This window comes from Ursus arctos, unplaced genomic scaffold, assembly GCF_023065955.2.
Source record: "Ursus arctos isolate Adak ecotype North America unplaced genomic scaffold, UrsArc2.0 scaffold_30, whole genome shotgun sequence".
In the NCBI taxonomy this organism is placed as follows: Eukaryota; Metazoa; Chordata; class Mammalia; order Carnivora; family Ursidae; genus Ursus; species Ursus arctos.
Genome location: NW_026622986.1, coordinates 24,512,712 through 24,533,696, shown reverse-complemented (window position 1 = coordinate 24,533,696; position 20,985 = coordinate 24,512,712). Strand labels below are relative to the sequence as shown.

The window sequence follows — 20,985 nt, the reverse complement described above, 5'->3', positions numbered from 1 at the left end:
TAACAGTTTTTGCTTCATGTATGTTGATACTACGTTATTAAATACATACACATTTAGGATTGCCTGTCCTCTTGTTACTTCAAAATCTTTATCATTATAAAATATCCCTCTTGCTCCTTAATAATATTCCTTATTCCAAAGTTTACTTTGTCTGATATTACTATACCACTCCCAATTCTTTTTATTAATGTCAACATGCATATATCCTATCCCATCCTTTTACCTTTAACTTACTCGTGTTTTTAAATTTAAATTAGGATTCTTGCAGACATCATATAGCTAGGTCTTGTTTGTTTTTTTTAAGTCCACCTGATAATCTCTGCTTTTCAATTATACTGTTTAAGCAATTTATATTTAATGCAATTATTGATTTAAGTATTTTTTTTTACCTTTCTTTTAAAGAGATTAAACAATTAGGAAAAATCTTTTATATTTTACCCACATGTTTAACATTTCCATACTATTCTTAGTCCTTCTGCATCATTTTTCTTTCATATGAAGAACTTCAACATTTCTTTCTTTTTAAAAGATTTACTTATTTGTTGTAGAGAGGGGGAAGGGGCAGAGGGGGAGGGAGAGGGACAAACAGACTTGGCCTTGAGTGCTGAGCCCCATGTGGGGCTCTATCTCAGGACCCTGAGATCATGACCTGAACCGAAACCAAGAGTCGGATGCTTAACTGACTGCGCCACTTGGGTGTCCCAAGAACGTCAACATTTCTTGTAGCCTAGTCTTGCTGATGAATCCTCTCAACAGTTTTTGTCTTAAAAAAATCTTTAGTTTGTTTCCATTTTTAATGGATATTTTTGGTGAGTGTAGAATTCTAGGTTGGCAGTTTTTTCCTTCAATACTTTAAAAATGTCATTCCTTTTTCTTCTAGCTTGTGCCATTTCTTTTTTTTTAAAGATTTTATTTATTTGAGAGAGGGAGAGAGAGCACAAGCAGGGGGAGGGGCAAAGGGAGAGGGAGAAGCAGACTCCCTGCTGAGCAGGGAGCCCGATGTGGGACTCGATCCCAGGACCCTGGTATCATGACCTTAGCCAAAGGCAGACACTTAACCGACTGAGCCACCCAGGTGCCCCTAGCTTGTGTCATTTCTAATAGGAACTCTGTAATCATTCTTTCCTTTGTTCCTCTCTACATAATGACTTTTGGGGGCAGCTTTAAACATACTCCTTTATCACTGTGTCCCACAGATTTGATTATGATGCACTTTGGTGTAGTTTTCTGTTGAGTTCATGAGATTTTTTTGATCTGTGTGTTTTCTAGTCTTCATCAAATTTGGAAAAATTTTGGCCATTGCTTCTTGAAATATCCATCCCCCCAACCCCTGCAACTGACTTCCTGGGGCTCCAATTACAGATACGTTAGACTGCTTAATATCATTCCACTGGTCATCATGCTGTATTACTTTTTCATTTCATTTCAGTTATTGTGTTTTTCATCTCTAGAAGTTCCATTTGGTCTTGTTTTCTTCCCTTTCTCTCTTCATTATATTTATGTTTTCCTCTGCATTCCTGAGTATCTGGAGCATATTTATAATAGCTGATTTAGAAGCTTTGCTAGTTTATCATCTCTGTCATTTCTAGGTTTTTTTATATTGATTGACTTTTCTCCTGGCTATGGATTATATTTTCTGCATGTCTGGTCATTTTGTTTGGATCTCAGGATACTGGATTTTTATGTTTTGGGGTGCTGGATTTTGTTGTATTCCTTCAAAAATATTGGCCTTTTATCTGACAGACAGTTGAGTTAGTTGGAATTGGTTTGATCCTTTTGAGGCTGGCTTTTCTGCTTTGGTAGGGTGAGTCAAAGCAGTCTTCAGTCTAAGAAAATTTAGCCCCCCTCCGTGGGTGATTCTCTTCTGAAGACTTCATCCCATGTCTGGAAAATTCCTATCCCTGTGTGAGCTCTGGACATTGCATGTCCCACTGCTTTATGTTGGTTCTTTGCTCAGTCTTGGGAATTTCAACTATATATATGCAGATCAGGATTCAGCCAATGATTTGAAGGGTCTCCTCTGCAGATCTCTCGAGATCTCCCCCCGGCCCCCCTTTTCCTTCTAGTACTCTGCCCCCGCAAACATACCTTCCTCAATCTGCCAGCACTCTTTCCTCAACTCAGTGAGACAACTGGGCGCTGTTTAGATTTCCTATACCTGTGCCGTGTCCTGGAAACTGTCTCCATGTACTAATCCTGGGCTAGGACTCACCTCAGTTGTTTTCCTTCTCTTAGGAATCATATGGCCCTTTGTGCGTGTTGTCCAATGTCTGAAAAATAGATAATTTTCACATATCTTGCCTGTTTTTCTAGTTGTTTATGGTGGGACAGAAGTTCCTATAGCAGTTAGTCCTTCAGGCCAAAAGCAACAGTCCACTATACTTTTCCACCATTTTTGTGACTGTTATTGAAAATGCATGCTTCAGGGGCGCCTGGGTGGCACAGCGGTTAAGCGTCTGCCTTCGGCTCAGGGCGTGATCCCAGCGTTATGGGATCGAGTCCCACATCAGGCTCCTCCGCTATGAGACTGCTTCTTCCTCTCCCACTCCCCCTGCTTGTGTTCCCTCTCTCGCTGGCTGTCTCTATCTCTGTCAAATAAATAAATAAAATCTTAAAAAAAAAAAAAGAAAATGCATGCTTCTATATGATCTTCAAGGTCATTATCTCCAGTTATGAAAACCCTGCTCCATATTATAAGTGAAACATGGAATTTATATATTAGCTTTTGAAAGTTGACATTTGCTCTGAACGTACAAAAGCAATAGCACGTTTGCTGACGCATTGGCAGGAATCAAAGCGGTGTCGCTAAATTGCGTGAGGAGCCCTATTCTTCATCCTCCTGCAGTCACACGCACAAAAGCGTTTCACTTAAAAAATGTTCTTAATAAAAAAGTAAAAATTAATTTTACCAACTCTTGACACATGAGTAGGCATCTTTTTAATATTCTGTGTGATGAAACAGGAAGTACACATAAGCACTTCTGCTGTGTACTGAAGGATGATGGTTGGCCGCAGAAAAGGCTCTGTGTAATTGTTTGAATTGCAGACTGAACTAGCTCTTTTTTCGTGGGGTGCTACTTTTACTTAAAAGAATAACCAGTGAACAAATACCATTATTCAGATTTGGGTATTTGGCGGATGTTTTCTTGCAAACAAACAAAGTGAGCCTGTCTTTCAGAGAAAACAACTGATAATATTTGTTGCTAGTGATAAAATATGAGCTTTCGGGGAAAATGAACATTTTACAATTAGTAAATTGTGTCTGCCACCATGAGCTTCATAGCTTCCCAATAATTAAAAGGCTTTTCTGAAGAGATTCCGGGGGTGATATTAATGGATGTGATTTCTAAAATATTGTGTAATAAAGTGTGTCAGCATTTGGAGGATTCACATGAATCGGTGAACTAAGATTTTCCAAATGACCAATGCATGATGATACAACATTATGTGCATGTAAAAGAGCCATTCAAAGTTCAAGATAGGCCAATGGACTTTAGTATAATGGAGCATGAAAAGTTTTTCAATATGTAGGACACCTGGGTGGCTCAGTCAGTGAAGTGTCTGATTCTCAATTTTGGCTCAGGTCATGATCTCGGGGTCGTGAGATCAAGCCCCGTGTCCACCTCCACGATGAGTGTGGAGCCCGCTTAAGATTTTTTCTCTCTCCCTTTCCCTCTGCCCCACCCCTCGTGCTTGCGAACGCCAGCTCCCATGCTCTCGCCGTCTCTCTTAAAAAAAAAAAAAATTTTTTTTTTTAAAGTTCTTCAATACGGTTTCAGATTACAGCTAACTTTTAGGAGACTACCACTTGTCATGTTTGGGTGTAGTATCAAAGAAAAATGTCCACAATTATCTGACAAATCATATTCTTCCTGGGGGCCTGACTGGCTGCGACTCTTAATCTGGGGGTCATGTGTTCAAGCTCCATGTTGGGTGTAGAGTTTACAAAAAAAAAAGTCTTTTTTTTTTAATGTTTATCTTTTATCTTTATCTTTTCCAAGTACGTATTTGTGTGATGCTAGACTTTCTTCCTGTAGTTCAGATGAACTAACCTATTGTAACAGATTGAATGCAGAAGCAGATATGAAAATCTGGATTTCTTTCTTTTCTTTCTTTCTTTCTTTCTTTCTTTCTTTCTTTCTTTCTTTCTTTCTTTCTTTCTTTCTTTCCTTACTTAGGTCTGACACTAAAGAGACTTACAATAATGTGAAAGAATACCACTCTTCTTCCTAAATTTTTTGAAAATATGTTTTACCAAATAGATTATTTATATGGATATATAATAATATGTTGTTATTTTAAAATGAATTAATAATTTGACATTTTTTCCTGTTTTAATTTCTAGGATGGTAAATATTGATAGTTCTTTTTTTTTTTTTTTAAAGATTTTATTTATTTGACAGAGATAGAGACAGCCAGCGAGAGAGGGAACACAAGCAGGGGGAGTGGGAGAGGAAGAAGCAGGCTCATAGCAGAGAAGCCTGATGTGGGGCTCGATCCCATAACGCCAGGATCACGCCCTGAGCCGAAGGCAGGCGCTTAACCGCTGTGCCACCCAGGCGCCCCTGATAGTTCTAACCTATATAAACAAAGCCTTTCTGAAAAATTCAAGCATTTTTAAGAATAGAAAGGGGCTTTGTGCCAGAAAGTTTGAATTATCTGTTCTTTAAAGATTGCATGCAGGGAAAACATTGGGATCTGGTGCTTTTTGAAAGGGGGGGATCTATCATCACCTTGTTTTCTTTCCACTGTAATTGCTTATTTCAGTTTTATACTTTTAGTTGAACAATTTCGGTAAGTTTTTATTAGGAAATTGCATCTTTTATGTTTTTTAAAATTTATTGCCATTGTGTTTCAGGTAGTATTTCTCACATTTCCTTTAAGGCTTTTTCTACTCTAGGTTATTTCTCCTTTCTTATTCCTAAACTTGGATTTTTTTTCTCCTGAACCCACTCTTTATTTCACTCAGTGTCCACATCCCACTAATAAAACAGCACAAAAGCTTTGGGACTAAGGGAATACAGGGGAAACCACAGCAGACAAGCACTGTCCAGGAAGAAGGAAAGGGGGCTGATGGATGTGTGGGCTGTCCTTGTTTGATCGCTGCGGAAGTTCCAGACAAAGCGAAATCAGTGGGGTTTGCCTGCTGGTCTCTCAGTCTAGGCTTCACAGGGCTGTTGTTTGTCGATCCACCAGGATCCAGGCCTTTCTTCTCAAATTTTAGCATCCTTAACTTCAATTTTGCTTGTGTTACCAGATTTGGATCAGGCTCTGGAGTAACTGGCTAAGCCTATTCCCAGAATTGGCTGATGTGAAAGCTAGACTGCCAATTTAATAGTTCCCTAACTAATGACCCCGAGTACTGGTGTCTGCCGATCAATGCATTGCTTTCTTTGCGTGCAAGTGTTTACGGTGTCCTAGAGACTATTCTTGGAGATGCATCTGTAAGGGATGAGGAAGGCAGGGTTTGGTGGAGGGAGTTGCAACTCAGATCTCCTGTGACCCCACGAGAGCTCTGCAGTGAGAATGACTCTTTGGGATGCTCTAAGTTGAGGCAGTGAGACGGGCCTTGGAATCCCCACATCAGTCAGTCGTTGGTTCTGGACACTGCCTGGGAGGGCCTGTAACCATGGCCGAGGCAGGTCCCTGCAACCTGGGGCTTTGCCCAGTGAGGGATGCACTGGGCACCCCCTGTTCCCAGCAGATGGGGGATGGGTGCTTGGGCCCTAAAGAGAGGTCCTGGGCAGAACACCACAGCATTCACTACAAACACATTGGTTGTAAGATACATCCTGAATTCAGAAACGTTAACTGTGAAGAAAGTGGTAGAAATATGTTGTAAAGATTCAGTAGTGTTTTTTGGTATAGAGATGCAAGCTGGACGCCAGGATGAATCCAAGTAGAGAATGGAAATCTAGAGGGTCTTGGGGATTGTTCTCCATTGTCCATCATTTATGATTTAAAAAAAAAAATCTATTTTACTCTTCCTTCTTGATAGTCCAACTTTATTTGCTGAAGAGTTTAGCAAAGCCCACATGGGAAGTGGATGATGGCCAACACTGTGCTGGTGAGTATATAACTTGGCTCTCTGGTGGAAAAGAAGCATGCACGTATATTCATGTAATTTTTACTGGTATAAAGGCTATGGAAGACACAATTTTAGGTAATAAGAAACTATACAACATTTTTTGCTGTAAGTTCCATATAGCCAGTTGGTTCTCACAGAATGCTTTAATTGATTTTTGCCGAACTCTTGTAACCCCAGCTAATCTGTGGTTATAAAGGGTGAATGAATCTACCTCTGACATGAATGCTGGTTAATATTTTTGCTTAAATTAATGAATAAGACAAAAGTGAAACAACAAAGATGCGTGTTGGAACTTCATTTGTTTGTCATGTGAGACGACTTCTTTATTGAATCAAATGATAGTTCTGGAATCCCGGAAGACTATCTCAAGTCTTTTTTCTCTTTACTTGGTACGTAACAGCCGCAGACACAACACTTTTAATTTGTATCAGTTGTTTTTGACAGGAGAGAGATTTTGCTCCTCAGGGGAACTTTGGCAACGTCCAGAAACATTTTTTGCTTGTCCCAACTATAGAAGGAGGGTGTTACTGGCATCTAATAGGTAAATAGATGCCAAACATCTCTCTCCCCAAAAAGAATTATCCGGTCCAAGGTTGAGAAATACTGATCTGTATTAGTAACATCTTCTGCATAACTCTTTAAAGTTTAGACAATCAACAAAATAATAAATCAAGTCCAGATTTGTAGCAGTTGCCAATTTGTGTAAATATTCCCACTATGGCTGCTTGAATCTACCAATATGACATCTTCAAGTAAGGAGTCGTTGAAAAATGAGCATAGCACATTACATGGAATTTCTACCACAAAGAGGCAATAGTTATAACTAACTCCAAGAGTATAAATTATAGTAAAATGTAGTAGTGTAATCGTACATAATAGGTTCTATGTATTTATTACCTGTATTTATAATGTATTTAGGTAAATAAACATTTAACTTTCAATAATGGCTATGCTTAACAGCTGACTCATAAAATTCTTAAAGATTTAACAGTTCACTCTTGCAGGTCCGTATAGACAGGTCTGGTTCCAGCTTGCCACTGAAATGGCTATCCACCACTCTCGGATTCACGTTTTATATTTCCTGCATCTTAGAAAGATCGACCCAATTCCAATGCCAGTTTTTTAGGGAAGGGACTCTGGTTGGCCCAGGTTGTGTCAGGCACCCGCCCATGGTGTAACCACATAAAGCAGGTATGAGAATGTGGCTGGATCCGAAGGGAGCCTGTCCCCTCCCATTAGGAAATTTCTGGAAGCCTCCCTGTGAGTGGGAGTACATCCTAAGAGGAGACAACGACTGCTATAGACACACTGGCACTTGCTTCCTCCTCCGCTCCTGTTTATCAAGACTCCATGCAGACCGAGTTTCTGACTCATCCACTTTTTCCTCCCTGGAGAGATTTCAAAATAATGTATTAGATCAGTGGTTCTCAAAGTATGGTGCCTGGATCAACAGCTGCTGCTTTACTTGGGAGCTTGTTCAAAAAGCAAATTATTGGGCACGACTCCACACCTCTTGACTGAGATGTTCTGGGGTTGGGGACCAGCAGTCTGGGTTTCAAAAAGTCCTCCAGGTTATTCGAAGGCAAACTGAAGATTGAGGGCCACTGTACTAGATTATCTAGCTTGAAAAAAGTTACATTCTGTTCTTTAGGACAGCAACAAAACAAACCCAGGTCATCTTGATTAAATTTGGTATTTCTTCCAGTCTTCAGAAATGACAAATAATCTCCCTTTGGATGAATTACTCTAGCAGAGCAATAATCTCATTGATCTTATATTGATTTTTATTATATCTTCTTTTAGCAAATGACTGGTCTTTTAGTTCTGTGAACACTTTGTTATAACCCCATCTATGCTATTAAGTCATATTTATCTTACATAATTTAAGTTTTCAGGATCTATTTCTTGATTCCCAAGCTAGCTGGTAATATCCTCAAGAGTAGGAATGACATTTTATATTTGGTTTAGACACAGAATCTAACGTAGTACGGAGCTCACAGTAAGACACCTAAATGTTCCTTGAATAATTATGAAGATTTACACAAATATTTTTGTCCAATCTTTTGCTTTCTTTTATTGGCATTATTTAAAGTTTATCATACGTAATTCCTAAAGTAGTCACACTGGAAACATTTATAAAGAATTTCAATAATTAACACAGACAATGACTGCTCTCTGGATATTTTCTCCAAATTATGGAACTGGTATCAAGTTATGGTGTGAAGAAGAAAAGAATCACCAGTGGTTACTATGGACAGATAACAAGCCAATATTTTGATATGTTCCCTTCCAATCCTTTTTTCTAAGCTTATATGAACCAAAAAGACACCATATGCTATATTTCTACTTTCATTAGTTTACTTTTTTACTAAGCACCATATCATGAGCATTCTCATATAAATTGAATATTTTCTGAAACATTGTTTTTAAGGTTCCAGATTTTTCTGTTGTATGTATATTGGGGATATTTGGGTTGTTAACAATATTTCACTTTTTAAATAACTACCGTGATGGAATAGGATGTATTTTAAAGATTTTATTTGTTTGTTTAGAGTGCACAAGCAAGGGGTGGGGCAGAGGGAGGAAAGAGAGAATCTAAAACGGACAACCTGCTGAGTCGGGGGGTGGGGGGGGCGCTTAATCTCATGACCCTGAGATTAACCAGAGCCAAAATCAAGGGCCAGATGCTCAACCGACTGAGCCACCCGGGCGCTTCAGGATGCATATTTTGAAAATGAACACATTCTCCCTTAGTGTTAGGACCAGTTGGTTCTCTCTTGGTCGCCTTTTCTCCCTTCTGTATTGAAAAACTTAACGTCAGTTTGGTTGTTCAAGTACACATCTCCCACTGTTCCATCTCAAGCCTTCTCAGGATTTAACGTATGTGTTTACATAAACATTGAAGTTTCAAACATTGAAATTTAAAAGGAGCCTGTTTTTGGTAGCTAGTTTTTTCTCTGGTTTACACTTACTGTCTCCCATTGGCCAGATGTTCCTTTGCTGGAAACTTCCATTACTGTTACTGTTATCCCTGTCAGTCCTTCATTCAGGTTTCTGTGTAATAATCTCTTATCCCTAAAACAGGAAAATGCTAATAAATTATTTGTTTAGGGAATTATAAGTGACTCAGGAGACCGATAGCCATCTAAGAGTGTTGCCATGTTTATTAGCTCAAGGACCTTTTCTTTGTAAACTATTTTAAGCTTTCCAAAGCCCTAAAAATTAGCACAGCATCTTAGGTCAGAGAGTGAGTTAACTTTCTATGTTGATTTATTTCTGGTAAAAGTCAGCTATCTTTTGGATGAAAGGTAACCAACACACACAATCATACACACACACACACACACACACACACACGTGTACAAAACTTTGTAAATTGATTGAACAGTTCTCTACCATTTTTATTTCAATAGACTGAACTGAATGATATTTCTTTCCTTTTTGAGTGGGAAAAACTAACCTGTCAAATATTGTTCAGTTATGACTTATCTGGAATTTCAAAAACAGCTTCAATGGCATAGAACCAAAGATAAATGCTTTGTAAACAGTTCTTAGGGTCTTTTAAAAATTAAAATCTTAGATACAATTTTTCTCCCCAATTTAATTTTTCTTCTTGGGTTGGACTTAAGCACATGCACACACTTTCTGATTACATCTCCAATCATGTCACTGAAAATTTCAATTGCTGAACACATGACCATAAAAATTATCTCAGTTAGCTTGGGGTAAATATTCAATTATCACCAAGATATGTAAGCAGTTTAGAACTGAGAAATGAGTGACATTTACTTCTGAAACGACTTGAATGGGTGTAGTTGCTTAACTTTACAGGAAACTTAATCGGCTGGCGATGAACACTGCCCCTTCATTCTGTACTTATGAGCTAATAGAACTGTTCAGTTTTCCCACTTTAGTGCATTCATTTTGGCAAGCAGGTAACTTCAGGAACTCTGGTGTGAACTGGTTTAATGAGTGAGGATCTGTCTCTAATTAATATAATTGAAGTGTTCTATGAGGAGGCTTTTGCTTCTGAACTAGCAGGTAGAAGCAGGTGTAATAACTTCTCATTAAAAATACAGCATGTGGACCTCCACAGGCTTCCAGAAGACTCCTGTTTAAGTCTACTTTGAATTGCATCTCGACTAGCATAAACGACCGGCGCGCTGCCGGAGGGTGCCGCCAGGGGGCGGAAGTCTACAGCGGCTTCGTCAATAACAGGGGCCCTGGAGCACTCCCTCCCCGCCTCTCGCTCACTCCAGCTTCCGCCGGAAGCGGTTATTGATAGCCGTTGTCGGGTATTTGAGCTTGTTTGTGGTGGGTTAGCGGCCCCTGGCTGGTTGAGGCTTGGTCCGAGGAGCCCGAGAGCGAAGCTCGGGGCGTAAACCCGGGCAGCGAGATGGACGTTTTGAAATCGGAGATCCTCCGGAAGCGGCAGCTGGTGGAGGACAGGAACCTGTTGGTGGTGAGGATAATTGGAGGTCGTGGGGCTTTGGCGGTCGAAGACTTGTGTGTGTGTGGGTGGGTGGGAGGCGCTGGGAGTGAGGGGAGGGGTGAAGGGTCTGGGAGAGGATGAGGCTTGGTGGGAGCTCCGCAGCTACCCAGAGCGGCCCCTCTAGTCCCACCCGTTGACACCTCCCTCGGGAGTCTTAGGTGGGGAATTGCAGCAAACCCCAAGATTTTGGCAAATTTCCCCCCAGCATCCCCCTTGCCCTCGAAGTTTCCCTGTCTTCCCCTTACACCCGCTCCCATCTGTCCTTATTCTGCGAAGGTGCCCCGGTTCTGCTGGTTCGCGTCTGTCGTTTTACTAAGGGTTTGTGCCCTGCTGAAACAGAGTAAGGACAGGCCCAGAATTATTTTAAAAACTCCGTCCTACTGTTGAAACCTGAATTTTTATTACATCCTCCCCAACACATTAACAAAAGTCTGTTGATCAGCCCTTCATAGGACGCTAAAACTGTTGTTTACGGTGGAGTAAAAGGAGAAAGAGGAGAATTGCGTGATTTAGAAACTTCCTTAACTAGATGTTCATGACTTTGTTGCCTAACAATAACTGAGACCAGCCTCGGGCCTCCGGAGCCCTTTACACTTTTCCAAATCATTGAGGATCACAAAGGGCTTTTGTTCATGTGTTTATCAATATTTACTGCATTAGAAGTTAAAGCTGAGAAGTTTTTCTTACTGAAGTTTAGTTGACATATAAAATTTTATTAGTTGCAGGTGCATAACAGTGACTGACAATTACAAACGTTAGGAAATGCTGACCACAGTGTAGTTTAACATCTGTCACCAACAAAGGTATTAAAATGTTATTGAGTGTATTCCCAATGCTGTACTTTTTCATCCCCATGACTTAATTTGTAACAGGAAGTTTGTATCTTTTAGTCCCCTTCACCTGTTTTGCTCGCTATCCCCCATCACCATTTCTTTGTATTTATTTCTGTTTTGTTTTGTTTTGTTTTTTAGATTCCATATATAAGTGAGATCATATGGTATTTCGTTCTCTGGCTTACTCCATTTAGCATAATACTCTCTAGCTCCATCTGTATTGTCCCAAATGGCAGGATTTCATTTTTCGATGCACAACTAAAGAATCTTACATAGAATCAACGATGTGTAGTCCTTAACTTTCTGCGTCGTAGTGTCCATCAGTTTTCAAATTTTTCACTGCCCCAGTCACAGAGATTTTTATATTTTGCTCTGATATGTATGTGGAAAAAGTTTGATGAAACAGTTCTTTCCTTAACTACATGTGATTCTATATTTTAATCCATTCTGTTTGATTTAAAAATGCTGGTTGGGGATCACTGAATTGTTTTCATTACTTTATCTGTAGCTGGAAAACACCTGTCTATGTTACATTGTTCTTCTGGAAGAGCTGCCTCAACTTAGTGATTTCAAGTGATGTCGCAGCTTTTTATTGTTAGTCTGAGAGTTGAAATAGTAAGTACTTTGAATGCGTCTTTGTTAAATTGGGGGAGCTCCTAAAATAGCCTCTTCTCACCTGTCCTAAATCATCTGCCTGGTGTATCTACTCAGAGGTGAGTATAGTCTCTGCGTTGCTCTCCTGCAGATGCTTTGGGGCCCTGGTGTTGGTGAATCTTGAGTTAACACGGAGCGTCGTCATGTGGAAAACCCAGGGTGCTTAAGAAACAATGGAGCATAATTAGCAGTTTTCGTTGTAGTTATGAGGATGGGCTCTGTGTAGAATTTTAGCTTTGTTTCTTTTCCCAGTATTTATTGAATGTTTTCTACATATTTCTATATATATTACACTGTGCCACAGAGGATTAAGAAAAGTCATGCTTGATCCTTTAAGGAATATGCATTTAGTTTCACAGAAAATAGAGAAGCTAACAAGATATTCCTCACATTTTCTTCTGTTAAAACGGCATGAGGTATCTGTTAAAGCTTGGGTCAAACCTTCCACCTGCACCCTGGATCCCAGCTCATCTTTTTTAGCACCATCAGGAACCTGAATGTCATGTATCTCAATTCTTCCTGTGCCTTCAGTCTACTGGCTTACCCCCACCAGCCCTGGAACATCCTGCTGTCTCTTCCGTCTTTAACAAGGTGTTTTTGTTTTTTATAACTAGGCTTCTTAAAATAAGTGTTAATTCCTACACACTCCTTAACATGGTGTACAAAGGTTCCTGCCCCCACAGCTGTACTGAATCTGTTCTAATCAGGGTCCGCAGTGACCTCCATGTTTTCCAGACCTCAGCAGCGTTTGACACTCTTGACCAGTCTTCTTTCTACATGTGCCCCTCCACCTCTCCTCTCGATTATGATATTACTAAAAAGATCTTGGACTTAAAAAGGTCAAGATTTAATAATTTCTATGCCAGTGAAAGTCTGTGCCCATTACACCCTAGCATCAGAGTTGTTCTGGCTCTGATGAACCTTTTTTCATTTTTTTCAGTTCTTTGCACTTGCCTTTCTTTACTCTTACTCTTTCTTTTCTTTGTAATAGTCTTCTATAATTTTCTTCAGCTCCTTATTTCATGGTCATTGAGTAGCCTTTGAAAGGGTTTTTCTTTTTTTTTTTTTCCCCCTTTTTCTTTTTTCTAGTGTAGTCCAAAAACAGTGTGGTAGGGACTTTGCTGTCCTGTTGATAGCATATTTTGACATCTGCAGAGTAGATTTTTTTTTCAACATTTATATAAAAATTTTCAGTTGTGCAGAAAACTCAAAACTGTACAGATAGAGGGGTGCCTGTTCAGATTTCTTTGCACCACTGGTTAGTTTTGCCAACTGTAGAACTTCGCAGGAGTGGAATCGTACCGGGCACTCGTGTTCCACCATGTTTCATCATAATGGTTTGAGTTGTATTCGTGTTGGATAGATCAGTTGTTCCTTTTTTTGCTGAGTAGTATTCCACTGTGTAAATAGACCCGGTTTGTGAATCCATTCATCTGCTGTTGGGCTCCTGGGCTGTTTCCAGGGTTTGGCTCTGAGGATGAAAGCTGCTGCGGAACTTCCTGTGTAAGTCTGGTGTTTTCGTTTCTCTGAGGAAAACGCCGGGGAGTGGAATTGCTAGGTCTTAGAGTACATATGTTTTTATAAAAAGCCACCAGACGTTTTTCCAGAGTGCTGGGACCAGGTTACACAGCTACCAGCAGGAGGGCTCAGAGGTCCTCCATTCCTGCAAGCAGTTTGTGTTGTCGGTCTTTTTAATTTCAGCCGCGTGGAGGATGTGTGGCGATACTGCATTGCGGTTTTAATTTGCATCTGCCTGATGACGATGATAGTGCTTTCCACGTGGGGTTTTTTTTTTTTTTTGACCATTTGTGGCTCTTTTGCAAAGTGTTAAAATTGCTTGCATATTTTTTAATTGGGTTGGTTTTTTCCCCCTGATTGTGTTGAAGGAATTCTTCATATATCATGTAAGCCAGGCTTTGTCAGGTATGTCAGATATGTTTTGTGAATATTTTCTCCCAGACTATGGGTTTTCTGTTTTTCTTTTTCTTTTCTTTTTTCTTTTTTTTTTTTAAGGATTTATTTGAGAAAGAGAGCAGAGGGAGAGGGAGAGGCAGAGGGAGAGAAGCAGACTCTGCTAAGTGGGGAACCAGACACGGGGCTCGATCTCACCACCTTGAGATCATGATCTGAGCTGATATCAAGAGTCTGATGCTTAACTAACTGAGCCACCCAGGCACCCCCTATTCGTTTATTTTCTTTCTTTCTTTCTTTCTTTCTTTCTTTCTTTCTTTCTTTCTCTCTCTCTCTCTCTCTCTCTCTCTCTTTCAAGATTTTATTTATTTGACAGAGAGACAGCCAGCGAGAGAGGGAACACAAGCAGGGGGAGTGGGAGAGGAAGAAGCAGGCTCCCAGTGGAGGAGCCTGATGCGGGGCTCGATCCCAGAACGCTGGGATCATGCCCTGAGTTGAAGGCAGACGCTTAACGAGGATGCCACCCAGGCACCCCCCCCCCCATTCATTTTCTTAATAATGGTTTTTGAAGAGGAAAACCTTTGAATTTTGATAAAGCCAATTTATCAGTTTGTAATGGTTATTGTTCTGTGTGTCCTATCTGGGAATATGAGAGTACAACCTGCTGGAAAAAAGTTTGGCAGTTCTTAAAAGTTAAACATACCTCTGAGATACGTGATCCAGTCCCTTTATTGGTAGCCATTAATTCAAGAGACCCAAGGTATTCTCTCATATTCTAAAAGGTTTTTGTTTTTATTTAGTAAACAGAATTCTAAACAATTTTGAATCAGATTTGTTGAGAGGTAGTGGTGTGGTTTATTACATTCCATGTGGATATCCAGTGGTTCCAGTACCATTTATTGAAAATAATTTTCCCTTTGGACAGTTTTGGTGTCTTGAAAAATCAGTCGTGTGTGACTCGATTCTGGTTGCTCACTTCTATTCTTGTAAGCTGTTTGTTGATCTTTATGCCAGTGCCACAGTGTCTTTTGATTCCTGTATCATTATGGTGAGTCTCAAGGTCAGGTGAGGTCAATACTACCACCACTACTACTAGTTTTTTTCTTTTCTTTTCTTTTTTCTTTTCTGTTTTTGTCCTCCTCTTCCCCTTTCTCCTCCTTTTTATTCTCTTGCCGTGATATTTTTAAGCAGCTTTTTTGAGGTATGATTGACATAAACTACACATATTTAAAATGTACAGTCAGGTGCATTTTGACCTAAGTATATACCTGTGAAATTTTCACCACGGCGAAGAGCGTGAACATGTCCGTCTCACCCCAAAGTTTCCTTTTGCCCTTTTGTAATCCCACCTTCCTGCCCCTTCCTGCCCCCCACACCCACCCTCTCCACAGGCAACCCCTGATCTGCTTTCTCTTTCAGTTAGTTTGCATTGTCTAGAGTTATTCAGGAAAGAAATTGTTCAGTATGCTTTCCGTCTTCCTCCTTTCATTCAGCCTAATAATCTTGAGATTGATTTACGTGCTTGTATGTATCAGTAGTTCATTATTTTTGTTACTGAACAGTATTCCATGATTGTACGGGGAAACCCCAATTTGTTTATTAATTAAACTGTCGAAAGGCACTTGAGTTGTTTGCAGTTTTTGGCTGTTACGATAGAGCTTTTATGAACATTCGTGTACAGGTTTTATATGGACATACGCTTTCATCTCCCTTGACTAAATGCCAAGGAGTGAGGTGGTTGGGTCATGTAATGGGTATGTTTAACTTTATTTTCTTAAAGCGTTTGTGTAAGATGGGGTGTTATTTCTTGCATACAGTTTTATGTAATTGTATATGTTTTATAGCATATGTAATTATAAAGTAGATTTCACTTGTGCAAAGTAAATTTTCATGTAGCTTTCTCCTTTGGATGATATCAGTGATAAAATACAGCCAAAAGGATTCATTGGCACTTAATAGTTCTTTCATTTTAAAAAGCGTTGTGTTTTTGTTTCCTTTGGTGAGGACTTTTAAGGTTTAGTCTCCTCAATTTTCGTTTTTTTTTTAAAGGATTATTTATTTATTTGACAGGGGTGGGGGAGAGAGCAAGCACAAAGCAGGGGGAGTGACAGGCAGAGGGAGAGGGAGAAGTATGCTCCCCATTGAGCAAGGAGCCCGACGTGGGACCTCATCCCAGAACCCTGGGATCATGACTTGAGCTGAAGGCAGCCGCTTAACACTGAGCCACCCACGCGCCCATCAGTTTTCGTTTTTCAGCTTTCAAATGTATGCTAATATATTATCATGCTATATACTATATCTCCATCAGTAATTATTTTATACCTGAAAGTTTGTACCTTTCCCCCACTCCCAACTCATGCCTCTGGCAACCACTAACCTGTTCTGTGTATCTGTGAGCTTGCTTTGGGGTTAAAATTCCTCGTGTAAGTGAGGTCAGACATTGTCTTTCTTCTAACTTATTTCACTTAGCATAATGCCCTCAAGGTCTGTCCATGTTGTTGTAAATGGCAAGACTTCATTTTTTATGGCTGAATAATACTCCATTCTGGGTGTGTGTGTGTGTGTGTGTGTGTGAGAGAGAGAGAGAGAGGAAGAGAGACATTTTTTAATCCATTCATTCATCGATGGACAAGTTGTTTCCATATCTTGGCTATTGAAAATAATGCTGCAATGAACATGAAGTTGCAGACATCTTTTCAAATTAGTGTTTTCATTTTCTTTGGGTAAATACCCGGAAGTGCAATTGCTGAACAATATGATGCTTCTTTTTTTAAGTTTTTGAGGAACCTCCACATCATTTTCCATAGTGGCTGCACCAATTTACATTCCCACAGAGTGCACAAGGGTTCCCTTTTCTCCAACTCTTTGCCAATGCTTATTATTTCTTGATTTTTGATAATAGCATTCTGACAGGTGTGAGGTGATATCTCCTGATTTTGGTTTGCATTTCCCTAATGATTAGTGATGTTGATTATCATTTTTTCATGTTTCTGTTGGCCATCTCTACATCTTTGGAAAAATGTCTGTTCAGACCCTCTGCTTATTTTTAAATTCAATTATTTGTTTTTATGCTATTTAGTTGTATGAGTTCTTTATATATTTTGGACATTAACCCCTTATCAGGTATGTGATTTACAAATATCTTTTATTCAGTAGGTTCCTTTTCATTTTGTTGATGGTTTTGTTTGCTTTGCAGCAACTTTCTAGTTTGATGTAGTTTCACTTATTTTTTCTTTTTTTGGCTTTGCTTTTGGAGTCAGACTGAAAAACTTGTCAAGACAGATGCCAAAGAGCTTACTGCCTATGTTTTCTTCTAGGAGTTTCATGGTTTCAGGTCTTACATTCAAATCTTTAATCATTTTTTTTTTTTTAAAGATTCTATTTATTTACTTGACAGAGCACAAGCGGGGGAAGCAGGTTCCCTGCTGAATAGGGAGCCCAGTGCGGGGTCAAGCCCAGGACCCTGGGATCATGACCTGAGCCGAAGGCAGACACTTAACCGTCTGAGCCACCCAGGCACCCCTCTTTAATCAGTTCTGAGTTAATTTTTATGTATGGTTTCAGATAGCAGTGTAGTTCAGTTCTTTGGCATGTGGCAATCCAGCCCCAGTTTTTGAAGAGACTACCTTTTCCTTATATATTCTTGGCTCCCTTGTTGTAAATTAGTGGATTATATGTGCATGGGTTTATTTCTGGGCTCTCTTATTTATTTATTTATTTTAAAGATTTATTTATTTTAGAGAGCAAGCAGGGGGAGAGGGAGAGAAACTCAAGCAGATTCACTGCTGAGTGTGAAGCCAGACATGGGGGCTCACTCTCAAGACCCTGAGATCATGACCTGAGGCAAAATCAAGAGTCAGATGTTTACCTGACTGAGCCACCTGGGCGCCCCTCTGGGCTCTCTATTCTGTTGCATTCATCTGTCTGTTTTTATGCCACTACCTTACTGTTTGGATTACTCTAGCTTTGAATTATAGTTAGAGATGAGGGAATGTGTTGCTTCCAGCTTTGTTCGTCTTTCTCAAAATTAATTTGGCTTATTGAGATTTTCCACGGTTCCATATAAAACTTTGGATTGTTCTATTTTCGCAATAAATGCTGTTGTAATTTTGATAGGGATTGGATTGAATTTATAGATTACTTGAGTAGTATGGGCATTTTCACAGTACAGGCATACCTTGGAGATACTGTGGTTTTGATTCCAGACCACTGCAGTAAAACAAATATTGTAATAAAGTGAGTCAAATGTGTTTTTTGGTTTCCCAGTGTGTATCACAGTTGTTTACGCTATCTTAAGCGTGCAGTAGCCTCATGTCTATTAAAAATATAACTTAATTTACAAATACTGCTAAAATATTGCTAAAGTATGCTGACCATCATCTACGCTTCTAGTGAGTTGTAATCACTGATCAGATACCATTGCAATTAAAATAAGAAAAGTGAGAAAGTTTGGAATGTTGCTAGAATTAACAAAATAGGGCACAAAATACACAAATGCTGTTGGAAAAGTGGTGTCAATAGACTTGCTCAAGTCAGGGTTGCTACAAATCTTTAATTTGTAAAAGACTTAGTATCTGTGAAGCATAATAAAACAATACAAGCCTGTAGTTATTCTTCCATTCCATGAGCACAGAATATCTTTCCATTTATTTGTGTCTTCAGTTTCTTTTGTCACTGTCTTAGCGTTTTCAGTGTATAGGTCTTTTACGTCCTTCTAAGTTGTACTTCCATTTTCATTTGTTTGAAGGTATTTTTTGATTTCTCCGTTGATTTCATTGACTCATTGGTTATTCAGTAACATGTTTAACCTCCACATGTTTGTGAAATTTCCAGTTTGCTTCTTGTAATTGATGTCTGGTTTCATACCTTTGTGGTGGAAAAGATGGTTGATGTGATTTCACTCTTTTAAAATTTATTAAGACTTGCTTTGTGGCCTAATACATGATCTGTCCTGCAGAATGTTCCATGTGCACTTGAGAAGAATGTCTGTTTTTGGATGGAATGTTCTGTATGTATCTGTTAATGTCCAGCTGGTCTGTCATTTAAGGCATTGTTTCCTTATTTTTTTCTATCTGGATGATCTGTCCATTGATGTAGCATTGTGTCTCTTCAGTTGTGTTTGTGTGTCCTCCCATTTGCTATATTACTTTAGGGGTTTTAAGGCTTTTCATATTTCAGCAAGATGTTGACTCTCCTACATGGTTTGTGATCTCATGTATAGTCTTTTTTTTTTTTTTTTGAGAGAGAGAGAGAACACGTGAGAGTGTGTGAGCAGGGGAGAGGCAGCTGGAGAGAATCTTCTTTGTTTTTGTTTTTTAAAGATTTTATTTATTTATTTGACAGAGACACACCAGCGAGAGAGGGAACACAAGCAGGGCAAGTGGGAGAGGAAGAAGCAGGCTCCCAGTGGAGCAGGGAGCCCGATACGGGGCTCGATCCCAGGACCCTGGGATCATGCCCTGGGCTGAAGGCAGATGCTTAACGACTGAGCCACCCAGGCGCCCCGGCTGGAGAGAATCTCAGGCTCAGCTCAAAGCCCCACGTGGGGCTTGATCACAGGACCCTGAGACCGTGGCCTGAGCCAAAATTAAGAGTTGGATGCTTAACCAGTTGAGCCATCCAGGCGCCCCATAGTGTCTTGCTTTGCATATTCAGGCTATTTATTTGTTTGCTTTCCAGTGTGTTTTTATAGAGTTCTTGATGATGTTTCTTTCTTTTTTTTTTTTTTTAAGATTTTATTTATTTATTCAACAGGGATAGAGACAGCCAGCGAGAGAGGGAACACAAGCAGGGGGAATGGGAGAGGAAGAAGCAGGCTCATAGTGGAGGAGCCTGATGTGGGGCTCGATCCCGGAACGCCGGGATCACGTCCTGAGCCGAAGGCAGACGCTTAACTGCTGTGCCACCCAGGCGCCCCTTGATGATGTTTCTATCTAGTTCATTTAAACACTAAAAACCTTAATATGAATGAGGAAGGCTGATTGTAAATTTATGAAGTGTTGACAGTCATAGTTGAATGTTTTAAATTTTGATTTTTCTTTATTAGTGTGGGCAGACATTTCAGGTGATATGGTAGATACGTTTCTGTACTTTGGACCTATGAATCTCAGTTTTATAACTAGAAAATACAACTTGGGTAGAGTCCAAGAATAACATTTGTGAAGCAGCATGTCGGAATTAGGTTCTGTCTTAAAAAGGAGAAGCAGTTTTATTTATACCCTTTGCACAATGTTTTAAAATCTGTCAGGGTGAAAGGCCAATAAAAATGTTAGTGCTTTAGGAGAGAATCCAAAGAAATTTAAACCATCCATTCCTATGCTATCTTAAAATGTGTACCAGCCACTTCTAGACTTTTGTATTTGTAGGTCTTTATTATGCATTCTGTAGTTAATTCAACAAACTCCGAGTCTGAAAATTTTGAATATAGTTAGAAAGGAAAGTAAATTTGTAAAATGAATAAATAAGTCATAAAATCTAAGTGTGGCTGCATTTCTAGATAGCTCTTTAACTTTGGGCAAGTTATCTAACTTGCTTGAGTTACCTTTAAAGGTGTCGAATCGCTGATGTTTAAGTTTTAATACTCTACAATTTTAATTCTATCATAAGTGTGTCCCCAGCACTTTATATTTCAAAGTCTGTTTTCAGTGTACTTGATAACGTTTTACAGTTAGAGAAGCTTTAGTTGCTCTTTCAAACAGCTCTTTTTTTCTAAATAGAAGGTATATAAAGAGTGATATTTGGAACATGGTGGGTAACCTTTTGTTTTAGACATCCATTGTTGTCATGAAATGGTCATGTAGTGCAAAGCAAAATATTTTTATTTTTCTCATAATTCCAAAATGAAGAGCAAATTAATTAAAAATTTTTATTGTTAATAATTCATTCAGGGGCATCTGGGTGGCTCAGCAGTTAAGTGTCTGCCTCTGCTCAGGTCACGAGCTCAGGGTCCTGGGATCTAGCCCTGCGACAGGCTCCCTACTCAGCGGGGAGCTCTTGAGATCTGGAAT

At 39.5% G+C, this 20,985-nt stretch overlaps 1 protein-coding gene across 4 annotated transcripts in view; it reads left to right on the top strand.

Annotated features, from left to right (window-relative positions):
* PRPF18 (pre-mRNA processing factor 18) overlaps positions 1-20,985 on the top strand; it is a 94,377-nt gene that overhangs the window by 39,873 nt on the left and 33,519 nt on the right. The window contains exons 1-2 of one of the 4 annotated variants that reach the window (XM_057304601.1): positions 10,478-10,550; positions 11,922-12,028. The exons of 1 other annotated variant lie outside the window; for it this stretch is intronic. In XM_057304601.1, coding sequence (XP_057160584.1) covers positions 11,990-12,028 — 39 coding nt within the window. In that variant the 5' untranslated portion in view covers positions 10,478-10,550; positions 11,922-11,989. Of the gene's footprint in view, positions 1-10,340; positions 10,551-11,921; positions 12,029-20,985 lie in introns of those variants that run through there. 2 more of the 4 variants (XM_026479053.4, XM_044392153.3) reach the window with 2 other exon arrangements.